We start from the raw sequence: 19502 nt of genomic DNA on the forward strand, positions 1-19502 counted from the left end.
TGTCTGTCTCTCAAAAATAAATAAACAATAAAATTAAAAAAATTTTAAGAAGTATTGTATGTACTGGTAAGATGGGAAATTAATAATTAAAAGTTCAGAAATAATTTTAGCCTTTCACCTATCTAAAATGAACAATTGGGGGCGCCTGGGTGGCGCAGTCGGTTAAGCGTCCGACTTCAGCCAGGTCACGATCTCGCGGTCCGTGAGTTCGAGCCCCGCGTCAGGCTCTGGGCCGATGGCTCGGAGCCTGGAGCCTGTTTCCGATTCTGTGTCTCCCTCTCTCTCTGCCCCTCCCCCGTTCATGCTCTGTCTCTCTCTGTCCCAAAAATAAATAAAAAATGTTGAAAAAAATAAATAAATAAATAAATAAATAAATAAATAAATAAATAAAATAAAATGAACAATTGAAATCACTTTTATATTTTAGAAGTAGGAAAAGTATAGTATTTAACAGGGATTAAAATACCATATTTTACTTGGTCTCTTAATAAGTGTTGTTGAGTGTAATTCAGTATTCTGCAGTCTCTTATGGATTGACTAATTTTTGAAGACAGTTTTCTTAGATTCACCAATAGGACAGGTTGTCAATCTTCTACATTTCAGCCTAAAAAATAGATCTATCACAATTAGCAAAGATCATTAGCACATGCTGTAGGCTATTGAGAACCTCTTAGCCAGATATTTTATTACTTACCATTTCTACAACATATACTTTAAAATCCAGAAAGAATTGATAAAAATTACTTAAAAGTTATGAATTGCTATATTTAAGTTTATATTTTAAATGAATTTTATTTAACATTACTAAAAAAAAATCTTTGTCCATATTTTAAAAAAACAAAAATTTTTAATCTGAAAAAAAGCAAATGCCTCTAACGCTGATTTTACTAAGGAAGTAACCAAGGAAAAGTGGTTAGTAATGTGTATAGCTTAGTTAATACTGGCAAGAGGACTTTTTTTTTTTTAAGTTTATTTATTTATTTTGAGAGAGAGAGGGAGAGAATCCCAAGCAGGTTTCACAGAGCCTGATGCAGGACTTGAACTCACAAACTGTGAGATCACGACCTGAGGTGAATTGGACACTTAACCAACTGAGCTGCCCAGACACCCCGCAAGAGGACTTTTTAACTGATACGGCTATCAGTGGCTTCATGTCCATAATATGTATTTCCTTCATATTAAAAGCACAAGTCATTTGATTTAACATTAAAGGCCTAAACACAATTGAACATAAGGTATGACTTGGAACTAAAAACTGCTGAGTAATCTAGTTGAAACGGAGACCTTAATTTGGTCAATAAAAATTCAGTGTTAAACTTTTATTGTACTCTTATTAAATGCTACTCGAGAACTAGACGCAAAGACAGATAATATCTGATTTTGAATGATACCTTATAACTCCCACAATGTATTAGCATTGTAATATGGAAGACTATTTCTATACATTTATTAATACAGAACTTGTTCAAAGAAGTGGTAGTAGATGTTCACCAGGCAAACAAAGAAGGGCATCAGAAGGGCAACATCATATCTGTGTAGGTCTATCTGACAAACAGAATTCCAGAAACCTGAACATCTAACGTGGTAAGTGTATACACGTAAAGGAATATTTTTTGCTTCCAAATGTCTGAAATTTGGAGGGAGAGATAAATAACAAATTTCTAAGCGAAACAGTTGTTGCAATATTTAACTTCCACCCTAACATATGTAATATATGAAAGCACTTCTACGTACTAAGTATACATTACCCTATTTTGTTTCCCCTTCTCCCCTTCCTTGATAATTTTGAATCCATAGTTTGAGATTTGCCTCTGTAATATCAAGGAAATAGGACGATGTATAAATAGGATTATAAAGAAAATTATAAGTGAAGAATTTATATAACTTGATATGGTAATATATGTTATAGTCAATTAATAAGCTAAAATTTTCTCTAGTTCACCTGTAGTAGAACTGGTACCTTTGGAACACATTCTTAGCCTTGTCTCATTTGAATAAATATACATGCACACATATATATGTGTATAAGTAAAATAAGAAAAATACAAGTTCTCAAGCACTGGTCTCATGTATTAGTTTGCAAGCCTTTCCCCTGCTTCCCACACCAATATTTTGAACTTCTTGAGGACAATGACATCTTCCCATCTTTGTATTCCCCATGCCACAAAAGAAGCTTAGTCTTGATTCAATGAAGTAGCAAAATGTTAAATATATAATAAAGCAGATTGTCTTTCCACTTAAATCAATGATGTTTCAGTCATTATGGTTTTGCATGTGTATATAAAAAGTTCATTGTGCAAACAGTGGTTCGGTCCACATTCAGCATAGGTGATTTCTGCCCCATGACTGCCATCTGTAGCACTACTGCAAGAAATGCCACCATTTATGACACTTCTTCAGACACACTGTGCAGAGCTTTGGCTCAGCCTGTTGGGCCAGCAACAGCTGAGGCCTGCAGTTGTTGCCCATCATAGGACACATTCTTTGCAGTTCTGCTTCAGTGAACCTTAAAGCACTGGGCATTTCCATCTTAGAAATCCCTTCTGGAACTCATTCTACAATGGCTTTGTGAGTTCCCCACTATTCAGAGTTGATCCTGATTGTATTCAATAGAGTATGACCTGATCTGCTATGACTCCTCTCATCCCATAAAGCCACAGCTTTCAGTGATTCCCTATACTGATGAAATAGAGTTGCTAGTATCCAAGAATCCCAAGTGATTATCTTGAGCATATCCATTAACATATATGGAACATATCCATATAATTAAGTGCTGTAGAGGAAATACGTGATCTTTGAAGTCATACACAGCTGATCCCAAAACCCATCTCTGCTATTTACAAGCTGGGTGGTCCTGGATAAATTACTTAACTTCTGTGATCTTCACTTTCCTCCTAGCCTCATAGGGTTATTTTGAGTATTAAAGGATACCAAGTCTTCTGCATGGGTATTCAATCAATGCTTTTTCCCTTCTGAAGCAAATGTTCAGAATGGCCTTTTCATGCCACTGTTTCTGCCCATAGTTTGACAGTTATGCCTTCAGATTCTCCAAATTGTATGAGTTGTCCATTTGGGACAACATTTGGCCTTGCTGTTTTTTGTTTTGTTTTGTTTTGTTTTTTAAGTAACCTGTATGTCCAACATGGGGCCTGAGTTCACAACCTCGAGATCAAGAGTTGCTTGCTCGATCGACTATGCCAGCCAGGTGCCCCTATTTGGCCTTGGTTTTAAATGTTCAGCTTTATGTTATATTGCAGGAATGCCTACTCCGTTGCTTGACTGGGTGCTTGGAATTAATAAAATGGCTGTAGAACTGAGTGGGTGTAAGTTTTATAAAGCTCACTGAAGTTTAACAATTTGTCATTATTCCTGGAAGGACATTCACTCAAAATTTACATATTATAAGGTTTGAAAAAATAGCAATCTGCCAAAAGTGAGACTGAATGAAAATAAAATCTATCCACAGGAACACTGAACAAATGCAGTAATAGCACAAACTATTGATAGAGCTTAATTCTGGAAGTCTTTTCTGTATCTCATCCAAGATATAGTCTGTGCCATTCATAACTAATAGGTACATGTGAAAGTCATTTCTTCATAAGGTGAACCACTGATTAAGCCTGAGTCTAATGTCTGGTAAGGAAATGAATACATTCAGAATATTCTGAAACACATATTTAATGTAACCTACTGTACTAGGCTATAGGAAAAAATGTAAAGATTAAGTGCTTGCTTTCCCAGAATTTATAATCTAAGATATACAAAGGCTCTAAGTTGTTATCTTTTGGATTTTCTTGAAACTTTTTCCTATAAATAATAGAAAAAAATTGATTTAGTTGACAACATAATTTTTTTCTTTTTAATGTCAAATTGCTTGATTTATTGAGTTAAAGCACCATTTGAGTTGTCAAATTTAGCTGGAGATCTGAAGTTACAGAACCAGGCAATTAAATCTTAGTAGTGCTAAAAAGGGTTGAAAATAGTTTGTTCTTTCCCAACAGACTAGGAACATTTTGTTTTGTTTTGTTTTACTGGACCTTTTGCCCAAATGAGCTCTGTTGAATACAGTACAATAAGCTGCGGCTGCAGAGTGCTAATAGCAATGGGTATATTCCTTCATCCTCCCAAGGTCTGAGTCTCTCTGCCTGCTGTCTGAAAGTGGAAAAGTGAGGAACAAGATAACATCAAGGCCTATGCGACCCTCAGGAAATTCCCGCTGAAGACCACGCCCCTACACCCATGGAGGGGAGGGGCTTCCTAAATTCCCAGTCCTGCGCTGGAGGGTTCCCTACGGTTGCCCGGTTGGTGGCGCCTGAGAGCTTCCCAGGGGCTGCTCGAACCCACAGTTCTCATAGGTATTTCTCTTTTTGTTTCTATTTCTAGCAAATACACTGGTTTTACATTTTTAATAGTGATATAAAGTCTCCTCCTTAAATTTAAAAGAAAAATGAATATATAACAGTATTAAGTGTACTGGAATTAAAATTAAATTTAAAAAATAAAAATGAATACACATAAAGAAAAATATTGAGTAAATAATAGTTGAGGTGGTAAGTGGTGAACAGAAAGGTGGAGACACAGATGAGTGCACAAAAATTATTTAGGAGCTCTTGGAAAAGCAAAGTTTGACACTTAGGGAATCTAAAATAGGAATAGCTCTTCATTATGCTACTTGAGATAGTTTTTCAGTCAAGTCCTCAGAGGGGCTGATAAGCAGTGTAGTCTACGGAGTATATACTCTGCCTTTTGGGTTAGGCAGACACAATTCAAATACCATCTTCATGTAAGTAAACCTTGGGCCTGGGGTCCTCATTTGTAAAATAGGAATCTTACCTCATAAGATTGGTATGTGAATTAAATGACATAACACATATAAAGAGGATAGTGCATAGGTGATCTCATTCGTTCCTTTCGACTCACCCTCATATAATGTGAGCTGTTTCGATTTTATTAATGACTTGTGAACTGGAAGTAGGTCACAATTATTTCCAATCTTTTTTTTTTTTTTTTTGGAATGTCTTAGCAAAATAGAGGAAAGCAATATATTGAATTCCCACATTTAGTGCAGCACAGAAAAATTAAAAGTTTGTGTTATTGGCGAAGTCAGATGTAGATTTTCATCTAGTGAAGCTAACCAGCCTCACTCCTTCTCCTCACACACACACAGTAAGTGAACCTACACACGTACTCATTCTTGTAACACACACAATTTTCCTCTCTGCTTTGGTAACTAAAAGTTAAGAGCTGAGGGTGCCTGGGTGGTTCAGTCAGTTAAACGTCTGATCGGCTCAGGTTATAATCTCATGGTTCACGGGTTCCGGCCCCGCATTGGGCTCTGTGCTGACGGCTCAGAGCCTGGGGCCTGCTTCAGATTCTGCGTCTCCCTCTCTCTCTGCCCCTCCCCCTCTCATGCTCTGTCTTTCTCTCTTTCAAAAATAAACAAACATTAAAAATTTATTTAAAAAGACTAAGAATTGACATGTTGACCTTATTTGACCTTTTCCAGAGCTTTTAAAATATATTTTTGGTTATTATTTTTGTATTGTATTCCTTTTACTATTTTGTTTTTTATTTCAATGCATCTATTTTTATTCTATTATACTACCTTATCCTATTATATTGATCTTTATTAATGAATCTTTATTGCTATTATATCCTTTATTTTAGTTTCCTCAAGTCATTTTTGGAATAAGGTTAAGAATAATTATATAATTATTTAATTATATATTTATTTATATTTAATAATTATATCCAAAATAGTGTTATTAATCTACAACTGATAAAGTTCTAGGCAAAATTTAAAAGAAAAAGATTAGAGAGAGTTTAATATGATCCTGAAACTGATCATGTCAGACAGTCCCCTGGTGACTTCTGACTTTAAGCAGTTCATTCTTGCTAAAACACAGTGAACTTAGTTATGCCACCAATCATGACTTTACATCAAAAGCCATTAGAATCTGTTTGACCATTTTTTAAAAATGAGACTCACTTCACTAACTCTACCAGCTTATGTATTCACATACATATTGTCTTTCAAATTAGTCTCCTCTAGAGATGATTCTAGTGAATCCATCATAGCTAGAAAAGTAATGAGGGGACTTCTCTTTGCAAAAGCCTTCAAAGCTAATTTAGACGCTGCAGAAGAAAAAATGAACTTTATGATTGTCTCTTTAAATAACACCCACTTTATCTAGCTTAATCAACCATCTTATATTCATAGGATTCAATTTTTAAGAAGTCAAATATTTGGAAGAGTATGCCACATGATTTGAAGGCCAATCACAAAGAAAAAGGGATTTCCAGAAAGATTTGGTATGAGGACAGAAATCACTGGAATAAGTGTGTAGTTAACCAAAGAGACAGTTTTGGAGCTCTGTTGCAAGTTTAGGTGTGTTTGTTTTTAAATGCATCTCGTTCATAAGCACACCCCATACAGCATAATTCTGCTTGTTTCTTCTAGGAAACCAAAATATTTTCAAGATCAGGATTTATTTGAGTTTTGTTTGTATAAAGCATAAAGATAATTTTTTCAATAAAAATAACAATTTGAGGCCCTTTTAGAGCAAAGATCTATTTTGACAGGAAAATTGCAGCCATCAAATCTGTAGTGTGTAGGACTGGAACTGCCTAAAAAGAAGGGAAAATAAACGAGTATTCATGCATGTGTTTTCATATTCTAATTTGGATACTCTCAAGAGAAACTGAAAATGATGTTTTATATGTCCTCCTTTTCCTTGTAACAATCTTGTGATTATTTGTATTTAGTGTTAAATATTACCTGACACTTTTACTTCTATTATTTTTAGCTGTTCACACACAAATGCAGCGAGGCTGACATAATTACCCCTTTTTAATTCACAAGAGACATGTATTTACGTATTTGCCATGGCTTTTCATGCTAGCATGCTGTTTCTGTGACAAGAGTACTTTGAACACACAGTAGGTAAAGTAATGTCGTCTGTTGCACAGCAACCTCAATAGCTGAATGTTAATTTAACCAGTAAAGACAAAGTAATTCCAATAATAAGAACTCCTTTCTTCCAACGAAGTTAAAAATGGAACTCAAATTGTTCTTATACAGCTCATTGGCTTAGTAATCCCTAGCAAATCAACCAAAATGCAAAGCCCACTTGCAAAGCTGCAACTGGTTACTGGAGATCCTAGTTGAAGACCTCAGTATAGACTCAGTGTAGATATTAGTGGCATACTAGGTTATTTGACACCTGGAGTGGATTATTTTTAATACCTATCACCTCCATGTGGTTTTCAGTGATAATCATGAAAGGAATAAGAATGATGGCCAGAAAAGGAGTGCAGATAAATGAAAATTGTCTTTTATTGAACATTCATGTATAGATATTTTGGGGGCTTTTTACTGGCATAATAATCATGCCAGTGGGGGAAAAAATAAAATGGAATACTTAGTGCAGAATAAGTAAAGAAAAAATACTAATACTTTTAAATTACACTAATGTACTTGTTTAATGTTTATTTATTTATTTGAGAGGGGGTGGGGAGATGAGCAGGGGAGGGGAAGAGAGAGAGGGAGAGAGCAAAAATCCCAAGCAGGCTCTGTGATGATGATGTGCAGACGTGGGGCTCTAACTCATGAACCATGAGATCATGACCTGAGCCGAAATCAAGTCAGACACTTAACTAACTGAGCCACCCAGGTGCCCCTAAATTGCATTAGTGTGTTTTAAAAGGTGAATTTATACCTTCACATTGGCTTGTCACAGTAATGCATTACAGTAACTGATGTGAATTTTAATAAAATCAAAATGTCTACAAAAGGTACAGTTTAGACAACTAAATCATACCACCATGATGTAGCCTTCCATTTTCTTGAGTTACTGTTTAGTTGAAAACAAATGATAAACAATAAAAAGAAGTATTATTCAAATTTAGTAAAAGATTTGATGTTTGAAATAAGATTTATACTTCTCAAACAAAAAGTTCACACTTCAGGTTTAGCATGCTGTCTTGCTATTGTAATAAAACTTCCCAGAATGACTGGATTGAGATGACTCAAGTTCTGTTTCTTATCTTTAAAATCACTGTGCTAAATTATTAATTTCAATAGGATTATGTAGGACCACAAAGTTTGTAGATAGAAATTACCTGCAAAGCAGGCTTTAACAATCCACAACTGGGGTGTCTGGGTGACTCTGTAGGTTAAGTGTCTGACTTCAGCTCAGGTCATGATCTCACAGTTCGTGGGTTGGACCCCCACGTCAGGCTCTGTGCTGACAGCTCAGAGCCTAGAGCCTGTCTCAGATTCTGTGTCTCCCTCTCTCTCTCTGCCCCTCCCCTGCTTGCACTCTGTCTCTCTCTCTCAAAAATAAATAAACATTAAAAAAAATTAAAAACAAAACCAAAAAACATCCCCAACTGCTATTACTATGTAAAGGAATGGATGCAACCAAGTCCGTGTGTGTAGGCTGATGGTATAACTGGGAATTCTCCACATTAACTTCCATGCAGGATGCATTGTTTATTAAAGGATAAATTATCAAAATGTGCTAATCTGAAATTTACATATATTTTATTTCAACTCTACAATAACTAATTATTTAGAATTTAGACACACAAGAGGTAGTTTGGGAGAGAACTGTTTTGGCACTAACATTGTTTAGAATTATTGGCACATGACAATAAAAAGCAAACCCATGGTTGGTCAGTTTCACTATTGTGTTTAAGCTTCTCTACAGACAATGTCAGGAGGGCACCACCCGGCCCTCAACACATGACTGCATACTTTCATTTCATCTCTACCCACAAAACATGCTTTGTTTCGTGCCAGGTACACCAGCTGCAGAAAATATCCAGAGATGCTCTGCACCGATCTTTACACGTTCATCAATACTCAGTGAGGAGAACCAAGGGTTAATTAGTAAAATTAACAGTTGTTAAGTAACTGTGTGTCACTGCTTCCCAGAGCCACTATACAACATGATCAGTTCGGCATCATATCCCACCATTGACACTATAAAGCCTTTTTAAAAAACAAACAACAACAAAAAAAACCCATTTAACTGGAGATGCAACTCAGAACTCCTTAAGTTCTCTGAGCTCTCAGCATGTTTGTTTCATCTTTGAGCACAACCTAGTTTCCACTCTGTTCTTTCCCAATCCTAGAATCTCAGTACTCCTGTGAAATCCCAGAAATCTAAGATCACTTCAAAGTTTGTGTCCCCACTAAAGTATTAGGAACCTTGTGTGTTCCACCATTCAGAGGATTCACTTTTCAAATAGGATTGCAGAGTGAGTAAAGCTTAGCACAAAGACCAAAGGTACAACTTCTGACGTGGAGAGTGTTCTGTATCCTGCATTATAGGGCCTCCATACCACCTCTCAGATCAGATCACACCACATCAACCACTCTGCTCATCTTACTCCCATGGCCTGCCTGATACAGTGACTTAGCCCATGTCATCACCTCAAGATTGCAAATGGTGCATGAGGGCTCATGAGCTTAGGGTAGCTTCTATCCTGATGAGGACAGGTTTGCAAATATTTTTCTAAAGTCACAAGACTTTTCTATCCCAAAACTAAAACAAAAGACAGCGCTGGTGGCTATGCAATCATGACTATATCATTTATTGTCAGTTTTTTCATTCAAAAAATGTAGGAACAAGGCACGATGACTACATAATCTCTAAGGTTCCTATCACTTTCTATATTTCTATTGTACATATAAAACAAATTTTACATAAACCACATTTTGTTGTTTATAGGCACATAATTTTGAGGAAACAGAAGAGACAAATTGTTAATAACAGGAAAAAGTGATAGCGGGGACAATGATCACAGGGCTCATGGTTAAGAAAGCAAATTGTAGAATTATGAAAATCTTTCCTTGGGGCACCTGAGTGGCTCAGTCAGTTGAGTGTCTGACTCTTGATTTCAGCTCAGGTCATGATGCCAGGGTCATGGGATGAAGCCCTGTGTCTGGCTCCACACTAAGCATGGAGCCTGCTTGAGATTCTCCCTCTCTCTCTCTCTCTCTCTCTCTCTCCCTCTGTCCCTCTCCCCCACTTGTGCTTTTTCTCTAAAATAAATAAATAAAATTAAAAAGAAATTTCTTCTCTTATGGAAGTCCCTTGATTGGGTCTCTCTCTCTTTCACACACACACACACACACACACACACACACACATGATTTTGTGAACTTACAGATTCTTCTTTAATTCAACAACATATAGAGCATGTACTATGTTCAGGCACTAAATTGAGCACTGGGGATTCAACAATGAATAAAACAAACCCGCTGTCTTCATGGAACTTACATTAAGGAGAAACAGAAAATAGAGACATAAACAGGTGTTGAGAGTATAGCTAAACTACACCGTAAGATTCCTGCCTTGGCATCTATTTTGTGTGGCCAAGCTGCCTGCTGGGGTGTGGAACTCACACTTGCCCCTCCCTTGAACACACGCCCACAGTCACAAGTAAATCTAAGTTCCTGACCTTTGTGATAAGCAGTCTCTCCCATCTCCCTCGGCCTTCTCCTTGTGTACCCCTTAAATGAGATGAAAACCCTGCTTTTTTTGGTTTGAATCGGCCAATCTGGCCAGGAACACCAGGGTGTACCTGCAGACTCTATTAAGGAAACACCCTATGTCTTACCACACTCTCTCCCCTGGCACCTTGCCTTGACCATCGTCCAGGCCCCTTGAGGCGTGCCATGTACTTCCTCCAGGATCTGTGAGTAATAAGCTTCTCTGTTTTACTTTCCCTTGTGCTTTTTGTTGAACCGTGGCCCACCCTCCAACACCCTAGGGCTCTACTTAACAAATGTTAACAAAATCACAACAATAAGTAAAATATGTGATATGTCAGTAGTGATAAATTCTTTACAGTTAAAAAAAGGGAGAAAGAAGAAGGATGAAGAGTTCTGGGGGATGGAAGCAAGGTATGATTTTTACATGATGTACAACTGTCACAGCAACTGAGGGCAAGAGTGAACCTTCTGGTAATCAGGAAGAGAGCAGCGAGTGCTGTAAAAAGCAGCTTCCACACCATTCGGGAAAGAAGTGACCTTGCTTGTCACAAAATGGCAGGTATCACAAGGACAGGTGAAGGTGTTACTGAGAAGTGCTTTCACTTTTTAAACTCAGTATCTTGATACAAACTAAATGATATTAAAACAACTGGGGCAATTTCACGAAACACCTACATTCTAACTGCAGTTCCAAACTACCTTCTGAAACACCAGCACAATCCACAGACACTAAGGATAATAATGCTTGAAACACTATCCTAGGGAATACTGTTTCTCAATAAGATAAAGTCTGCTATTTGACTTGCCATTTTTCTTTTCAGCTTTCAGTAACTACTATTGGAAGTCAAAGGTTGAGAAATTGCAATCCAGGAAACCCTCCGGAGGGTGTTTTGAGGATTTAAACTGAGAAGTTATCTGATTCCTGGAGGTGTGAACTCCAGGGAAGGGTGAGAGAGGCTTCTGGGTTGAACCCACTCTGATCCAGAGTTACTGAGGCCAACGCGTGCCCTGGAGGCCATGGGGTATAAGACAGGTGAAGGCTCACGCTGGAAGTGCACATTTGGTCAAAGCTAGCTCCAAGGAAGAGGACTTGACCTTCATCTAAGAACTGCTTTGTGCTGCCCAGAGACTTCCTAGCGCTATGTGTCAGGCCTGTTGGACAGTGGAGCACCCATTTTTCGAGAGCAACTCTATGTGGCAACAAGAAGCAGTTGCAGTAGTGGATTGGTGTGCTCAAGGTCAGTATTACACTTCATGGGGTGGAGAAGTTGGACCAAGCAAAAGTCTCTTGTGCTCTAGATAATGGGGGAGGGAGATACCCATTATTTGTCCACATTTATCCATATATTTATGGATGATTTGTAGAGCAGTTCAGATAGTTTCATCTCCAAATTGCAAAAAACATCTTTTACTTCTTAAATTGAGACGAAACAAAGTGAACTGTTCCCTGTCTACTGCCCAAGTAAAGTTTAAATCTTGGTCTCCAGAAGGAAATTTTGAGAGTATTCTTTGCACACCAATATTTACTTAGGCCATACAAATGCATACTGTTCTAGGCTGGTTCTGAATGTAGATCATAATAACTAACATTTGTTAAGCACTTACTGTTGATTGACCCCTAGGCTTTTTGTCTTTTAATCCTCCCAATAACCCATGGAAATTTGCTACCTGCACTTTTTAGGGGAAGGAAATTGGAGTTTGGTAAGGTGGAGTGGTAGACCAGAATCTGGACACAGGGGAGCCAGTCTCAGGAGCTCTCTCCTCTATAATGCCTTCCAGGAAGCAAACCTGGTTCTTTGGCAGTTGGAATGAGAGACCTCACATCTATTTCCAGCACCTCCCCCACAACTGGTCTTTCTAACACAGGTAACAGTGAAGTTACTCTAAACACTGAAATTACCAACATGGATCCAGTCCATCTTTTCCTAATTAGGTTGGCATGAACATTTCTCTGCTTTCATCTTTCAAAGCCCTCCCTTTTACAAACCCACCATTCAGTTTGTATGTACTCTCCGGCAAGTCTGCCAGTGACACTTTGCAGTCATCTATAAAATAAACTTTTAGTCCCAGCTCCATCTCCACAAGCAAATGACTCACTCGGATTCCATCATCAAAAGGTGGGGAATGTAAATGTGATGCTTTGAAATGTCTCCTTTGGGTTCAGGGAATGTACATGGTAGGGGCTAATTGTCAGGAAATTTAATTGTTACTCTGTGTATCGAGCTTCCCTTGTGTGCTGGGGCACACCATAGGTGCTAATAGTGAGAAAATTTGACTGTAGCTCTGCTGTGCTCTCTTCATTAAGCTAATGGAACATTTTCCTTTCATTTTCTCCCCAGGGTGGCTGTAGGAGTGCAACCTTATAATTGTTGCTCTTACTGTAATTGGAGGTAGTAGGAGTATATATAATCTTATTGTCTTTCCTATGTGGTGGTAGTTTATTTATGACCTATTGATAATTCCCAGTCGGCAGCAGAAAAACTCGGTGAGTATTACATTAGCATTCCCTACTAGGAGAGCGCCTACCAAACAAAGACTATTATTAACCAGGAAGAACACGTATGAGGGATGGCCCATCATACCAAATATAAACTTCATTACTGCAAAGATTGACCCTTCTGGGTATCATGGGTGATTATTTGTTTCGCTAAAATTAATAAAGCCATCGTCTCTATCTTTCTTTAGATGTATGAATATAGTTTCATGAATCTTTTTGGGAGGCTCTCAAGGCTACCGCATATCTTCAAAGTGATAAGGAGTTTTATTTGGCCATTGAGGTCCTTGGAGTGTAACGGGCCATGTGAAAAACATAAGTATTTAGCATCTACCACCCTGATTCAGGGCACTGGGGTGTGCTGAGTACAGCTTAGGGCCAGCAGGACCCTTCCCAAAGGGCATCCCAGGGGATGACCTGGGAACCTGTTGCCCCAAATACAAATGAGGAGATCTGCTGAGGCACAAACATCTGCGTTGTCAAATCTTGGCCTCCTACAACATATTTTGATGAAATAACCTTTTAATTTTTACAAGATGTAACATTTTTTAGGACACTGAGTATTCTCTGGATATTGTCCACAACCTATGTGTTCCATTTGGCTTTCATTAGAGTCACTGAAGAGAACTAGCATGTTAACTATTTTGCTGTTTAAAATGGTTCCATTCAAGGACTGCCCTTTACTTCTGAACAGAAAGTATCTTCTAAGGTCAGTACACAGAGCTCATAAATATAAACAAATTAGGTTGGCATCCATGAGAACATAGAATTATGTATTCCACCCCCATTAGATTATTGAATATCAAAGAATTCAGTAGTGGACTGAATGCATAATCAAATATCTAAATTGTTAAAACTTAAAATCTGAAAATTGGCATTTGGTCAAGTAGCTATTACGTGGCAAGCACAACACTATAAATCTCCACAGATATTATTTCATTTTATACTCCTGTAGTAGGGCAGAATAATGGCCTCCAAACATGTCTATGTCCTAACCCCTGAAACCCCTGAAAGTCTCTTACCTTCTATGGAAAAAGAGACCTTGCAGGTGTAATTAAAGTAAGGATAAGATATTGGAAAATTAACCTGGATTATCTGGGTGGACCAATATAATCACAAGGGTCATTATAAGAGGGAAGAAAGCGGGTCAGAGTCAGAAAAGAAAATGTGACACCAAAGCAGGAGTTGGAGTGATGTGGCCAGGAGCCAAGGAATGTGGGCAGCCTCTGGAGGCTAAAAAAGGCAAGAAAATGGCTTATCCCTCTAGAGACTCTGGAAAGAATGCAGTCCTGTCAGCCCATTTAGGACTTCTGACCATCAGAATGGTAAACGAGAAGGCTGTGTCATTTTAAGCCACTAAATCTGTGGTAATTTGTTATAGCAGCAACAGGGCACTATATAACTCTCCACAATTTTATAAAACAGGCCTATCTCCATTTTGCAGATTGAGGAAATGATATTTCAGGGTCTCAAGTGGTTTAACTCACCCTGCTTCCTCTCCCAGTGCATGGAGTGTAGCTATTTTTGAGCGTACCTGTGTTTTCTCTTCAAGTAGTTGGGTTCTCCCAAGGTTCCGAAAAAGCTGCAAGACACATGAGGTAGGTAATTCACTAACTGCACATCCACACTTTTGTCTTCAACATAAGGTTAGATGACTTTCTAATGAGCTTAGCTGAGTTTTTTCTTTTCTAAAAAGTTGGCCATTTTTGTGAAGATTAATTCTGCATTTCTGAAACCGGAGCTTCCTGTATTGCTCTCTCTTTTGGCAAACGTTTTCCTTTGTCTCACCATTTAAGTTTAGATTCAAAAACTAGACCAGGAGGGAATAAACAGTCTGTGAGCGGAAGGGGTTTAATGTGTTTCTCAGTTTGCAATAGTAACTTCAGTCAGGTAGGGTCTTAGAGAAAGATGTCCTATTCCAGTTTTAACTTCAAAGCCCACAGAAATGGAGAGCATGCTTTTGGAGAGTTAATGGTCGTTTTCCATATCCTTAGTATTGTGGCTCCCTGGGTTCTGTAGCAAGTCTAGATATAAAGGTCTGAGCCTTTAGGTTTGTTCTGGTTTTAAGCACATTTGGTTCTGTAGTAGATATGTGTTCATTACCCATCTCCCCTAGCTTGGGGGAATATTCTTCCCCTTTCGGTGTGGTATGATGAGTGAGGGCAACCTAGCCATCCCCTTGTGATCTAGGCTTGGCCAATCAGAATACAGTATGTTATATCCTGACTACAGTGATTGGTTCAGGGATCAAGAAGGATGGTGCAGAGGTTTATATGTAACCTTAAATATTTTCTTCATGCATATATAAGCAACTATAAAAATACATCCCTATTTTCTCTATTTTAACACAGGAAGTATATTAGACATACTGTTCTCCAATGTGCTTTTTTCATCTAACAATGTATCTTGTCAATCTCTTCCTATCAATAGATAGAGAACTTCATCCCTTATGCAGCTAGATAGTATTACAGGATCCATTTTGATCAGAAGGACCTTGGAAAACCAGGTTGATTTTGAGGAGTTGGGTCAACTCTATATGAGAAAGGAGTGGTAGAAGGTTATAACTGGATCCCATCCCTTCTTCTACCTGGCAGAGAACCAGTACCTGATTCTCTTACCGAGCTAGGAGAAAGAGGGTCCCTGGACTGGGAGGTGCTAGAAACAAGTTAATGGTGTTGACCTTATTTTGAAAGGATGAAGTTAAATAACATATACATGCTAAATGTTGAAACTACTGCCAGCATGCCTCCCAACTTGGCTTCTAGACAGCAGACAGTTACTTTTATACCACTCAGGGAGGAATGAAAAAGGTGCTTCTTCAGAAACCTGACCCCACCAGGAAAGATGACCTAGAAATACTGCTGTGGGCTGGGAGTTCTCATCAACAGCCTGATCACTCTAGAGTGAGACCTTAGTCATCAAGCCTCCCAGCTAACCAGAGAACTTTCACTGAGCTTTTAAGTAATCTACTCTTAATTATCATCAAGCAGTTAAGAATTCTTAGATATCTGAGGGAAACTTCCAAAATAAAAGATATAGTCCAAAATGAACCAAAAGCAAAAAATAAGTAAGTTGCTGCTTGGAGGAAACAAAGACTACAGGGGGAGCTGAAAACTTTTTTAAAAAGCTATCATCAAAATCTTCAGAGAAATAAAAGATGATACTGCATCCATGAAACATGTTCTATTAAAAAGGAACATTCAGGAAAATGTAGAAGAAAAGAATTATTGGAAATTTAAGAAAAGAGAAATTCAGTAAATGGATTGGAAGAGAAATTGAGAAAGTCTTCCTGCAATCAGATTAAAAGGCAAATAGAAAATATAAAAGCAGACTTAAGAAAATTAGAGAAATACAGAATGTCCCTAAATATGGGTTTGTCTGATGTTTATTTTCATGGCTAGACTGGGGATATGGGTATTTGTGAAGAAGAGCATGGAGGTGAAGTATCATTCTCGTCACATCATGTCCGGGGTACATGCTATCAATGTTACATCACTGATGCTGTTAACCAGGATGACCTGGCCCAGATAGCATTTCCCACATTTATCCATGTAAAGTTACTTATTATTTCTCCTTCCCCTACTCTACTTTTCAGAAGCAAGTCACTAAGCATAGCCCACGCTCAGGGGTGAAGAACTGAGACAGGTGGTGAGTATCTACTTAAATCGTTTAGAATTATACCCTTCTCCTTTATTTATTTTTTATTTGTTCAGTTGTATATTCTTTGGATTATAATCCAATACTACCTTATTTATTTTGTTGCCTAAATTTTTCCAGGTTTGTCCACTGGTGATCTGTTAGGTTGGCTCCTGTTCCCCTTTGATATGCCTCATTTTCTGTTTGTTTTTTGAGTACTTCTCTACTCTCTGGCATTACAGGATCCTCTGAGTTCATCTGGAATATTTTCTCCCTCAGCTCTATAATCAGTCATTTTCCCAAGGAGTCTGGTTCATTTTATTAGAGAATATCATATGCCCCTGATTTATTGCTGTGATTCTTTTTTTTCTTTTTCTTTTAGGAGTCTACCCCCTGTCAACTTAAGAGCTATTGGGAATATCAGGGAAAGAGCAAAATTTTGACAAGTTTCCTCAGGATTAAGGTAGACTTTAACACCTCACTCTAGCTCCTTACAAGACAGAGGCTATATTAATTGTCACTTATCCTAAAAGAACAGTATTAGAAATTGGAATTTTCATCCTTAACCTTATACCCTCAGAAATATTATTTAACCAGCATTTTACAATTCATCCAAAGAATGCTAAACAGGTATCCCAAGAATTAGATTCCATGATATTAAGTATTTTAAGAGCAGGAATCCCATCAATACATAGGATAGTTAACTTCTTAGTCTTTGCATTTTTATTAGGAATATCTAACAGATTTTATAAATCCCATACTCTGAGTCATTCAGTGTGTGCACAGCTAGTGTCATTTTTTTTTTTTTTACTTAAGAAAAGAAAAAGATGTTTTCACTCTATACATAAAATGAATAACCAACACTAGAATTAAAAAATTACTTTAGAAAGAGGCAGTTCAATTAATCTGAAATCTATACTATATAAATGTGAATTCAAAGTTAATTGTATTCTTTTTCCAAAAAGCTACATTTGCACTTACAGATATAAGGCTCAACTCAACTGCGTGTGTCAAATGACTTAATCTGGTTATTGGGTTTATGGAGGGATTTAAACATTTTAGTGAAAGGAGACAAATACAACATTCTTTTGTTTAAATTAAGTTTTGTAATTCAAAGGATTTGTTCATTTGGGCCTTCAAGTTCCTTCTTTCAACACAAGAGAGTCTTGAAGGTAGAATCATTGCTTGAAAGGTTTTTGCTTTCGCATCTAACTTTTACTTTGAAACTAACCAAAAAGAAACTAAGTGTATCAGAAGCATACCTAATCTCCTGGAAGTCAGCATTGCATCAAGTGTATTAAAATTAAAAACTACTCTTTTTTTTCTCCTCCTTAAATAGGCATCTGGTAATAAAAGGCCAATCAGGTGGGTTAGGATAAAACAGACAGTGTTTTTCCTTCACTAGTTCCTTTGGAAAAGTCGCTTTGCTAATTGAGAAAATTTTAATGAATTTTACTTGCATTAAAATAAAGGTGATTGCTTCATGGCAACAATGTACTCATTTGAGAAAGTCATTACATTTATGTATTGTGTTTTCAAGTAAATACTTTTGCCAAAATGTATTAGCAAGGAATATAATATTATGGTTCATGGTTCTTGTAGTATCTGAAAAGAATAATTGTATAACCAATCACTGAAAACAAAGTAAATGTTCCTCTTGGGTTTGTACAATAAAAATGGAATTAAAATTACTCAGGCTCAAAAATGCAAATATAATGCATCTCTACAGCAGAAAAATAAAAATTTTAAGAAAGAACTTTGTCTCTTAAGGCCAGTATTTCAATTCCTCTTAAAGGCTTCATTTGATTCCAGAACCGAATCACTTCAAAATTCAGTTCCATGCTGAATTTTGTAAAGTAATCAAATATTTCACTGCTTTTAAAACAAAATTATCATTCATTCTCCTGAACAAGCTCACTGGTATTCAGAACACATTCTGGGGAAAATTAATGCTAATCAGCAACCAAAATAGCACTTTCATGTATTAGACAGTAACATAAGATTAAATTCACATTAAACTCAAGAGCAAATAACCCATATCAATTTAAATAGATTAAATCCTGGGAAAGGGCAAAGGTGAGAAATGATCTGAAGGGATAACCAAATTGTACTGAGAACAATAGGCCTTGTATTAGACAACAGCAACCCCTACCGGAAGCCTGAGGCTGCCTGGACAGGCATTCTTGGAGGCTGCAGGGGTGGGGGGGGGAAGGGAAGGAAGCTGAGAGGATGCTCAGACCTCCACCTGGCAGATGGAGGCATCATCAGTCTCAGAATCACTTCTTCTCTATTGTGTAATCATAAACCTTAGGTATATCACCTAGAATTTGTATTATTTCTCAACTACAATTCAGAAGGAAATTGATTCTGAAGGTTTTATTAGTAAACATTTAGAGTGCCTTTTTTTTTTAAAGAAAGCTCAAATTCTGTGATAAATACTTGATATGAGAAAGCAATATAAAAGCAATATCTGTTCATGCAGTGGTTTTAATTAGGCTTCCTTAGAATTTCCCCCACAGTGCTCAAAATTATTCCTGTCCTTAGTAGAGAATGTTTCATAGGGTGCCTTGATCTAATAATACTTCAACAAGCATGCATGGTGGCTATACTTAATACATCTTTATACAAATACATATGTACACACATATAGCATATATATACATATATATACACACATACAGTATGTATATACACATGTGTATATATATATACATATGTACACACAGCATATATTATGTACAAATACACATGTATATATCGCACATGTATACAAATACATATGTACACATAGTATGTGTTCACACACACACACACACACACACACACACTGTGTGCAGTCTATGGTTCAAAGTGGACCCTTGAGAAGCC

The 19502-nt window shown here is 37.3% G+C and overlaps 1 protein-coding gene and 1 long non-coding RNA gene across 4 annotated transcripts in view; one reads left to right on the top strand and one right to left on the bottom strand.

Annotated features, from left to right (window-relative positions):
• AP5M1 (adaptor related protein complex 5 subunit mu 1) overlaps positions 1–4403 on the top strand; it is a 29883-nt gene extending 25480 nt beyond the window's left edge. Inside the window, exon 8 of one of the 2 annotated variants that reach the window (XR_009264491.1) lies at positions 4130–4232. Coding sequence is in view for 1 of the 2 variants with exons in the window: in XM_058739152.1 (XP_058595135.1) it covers positions 4130–4220 (91 nt within the window). In the remaining variant the exon portion in view is untranslated. Of the gene's footprint in view, positions 1–4129 lie in introns of both variants that reach the window. The other variant, XM_058739152.1, reaches the window with a different exon arrangement.
• Positions 4404–14500: 10097 nt separating this feature from the next.
• Positions 14501–19502, bottom strand: part of LOC131517268 (uncharacterized) — a 58741-nt gene continuing 53739 nt past the window's right edge. For both annotated transcript variants that reach the window (XR_009264492.1, XR_009264493.1), the window contains exon 5: positions 14501–14580. This is a non-coding gene — a long non-coding RNA (uncharacterized LOC131517268). The remainder of the gene's footprint in view (positions 14581–19502) is intronic.

This window comes from Neofelis nebulosa, chromosome 7 (genome assembly GCF_028018385.1).
Source record: "Neofelis nebulosa isolate mNeoNeb1 chromosome 7, mNeoNeb1.pri, whole genome shotgun sequence".
Taxonomy (NCBI): Eukaryota; Metazoa; Chordata; class Mammalia; order Carnivora; family Felidae; genus Neofelis; species Neofelis nebulosa.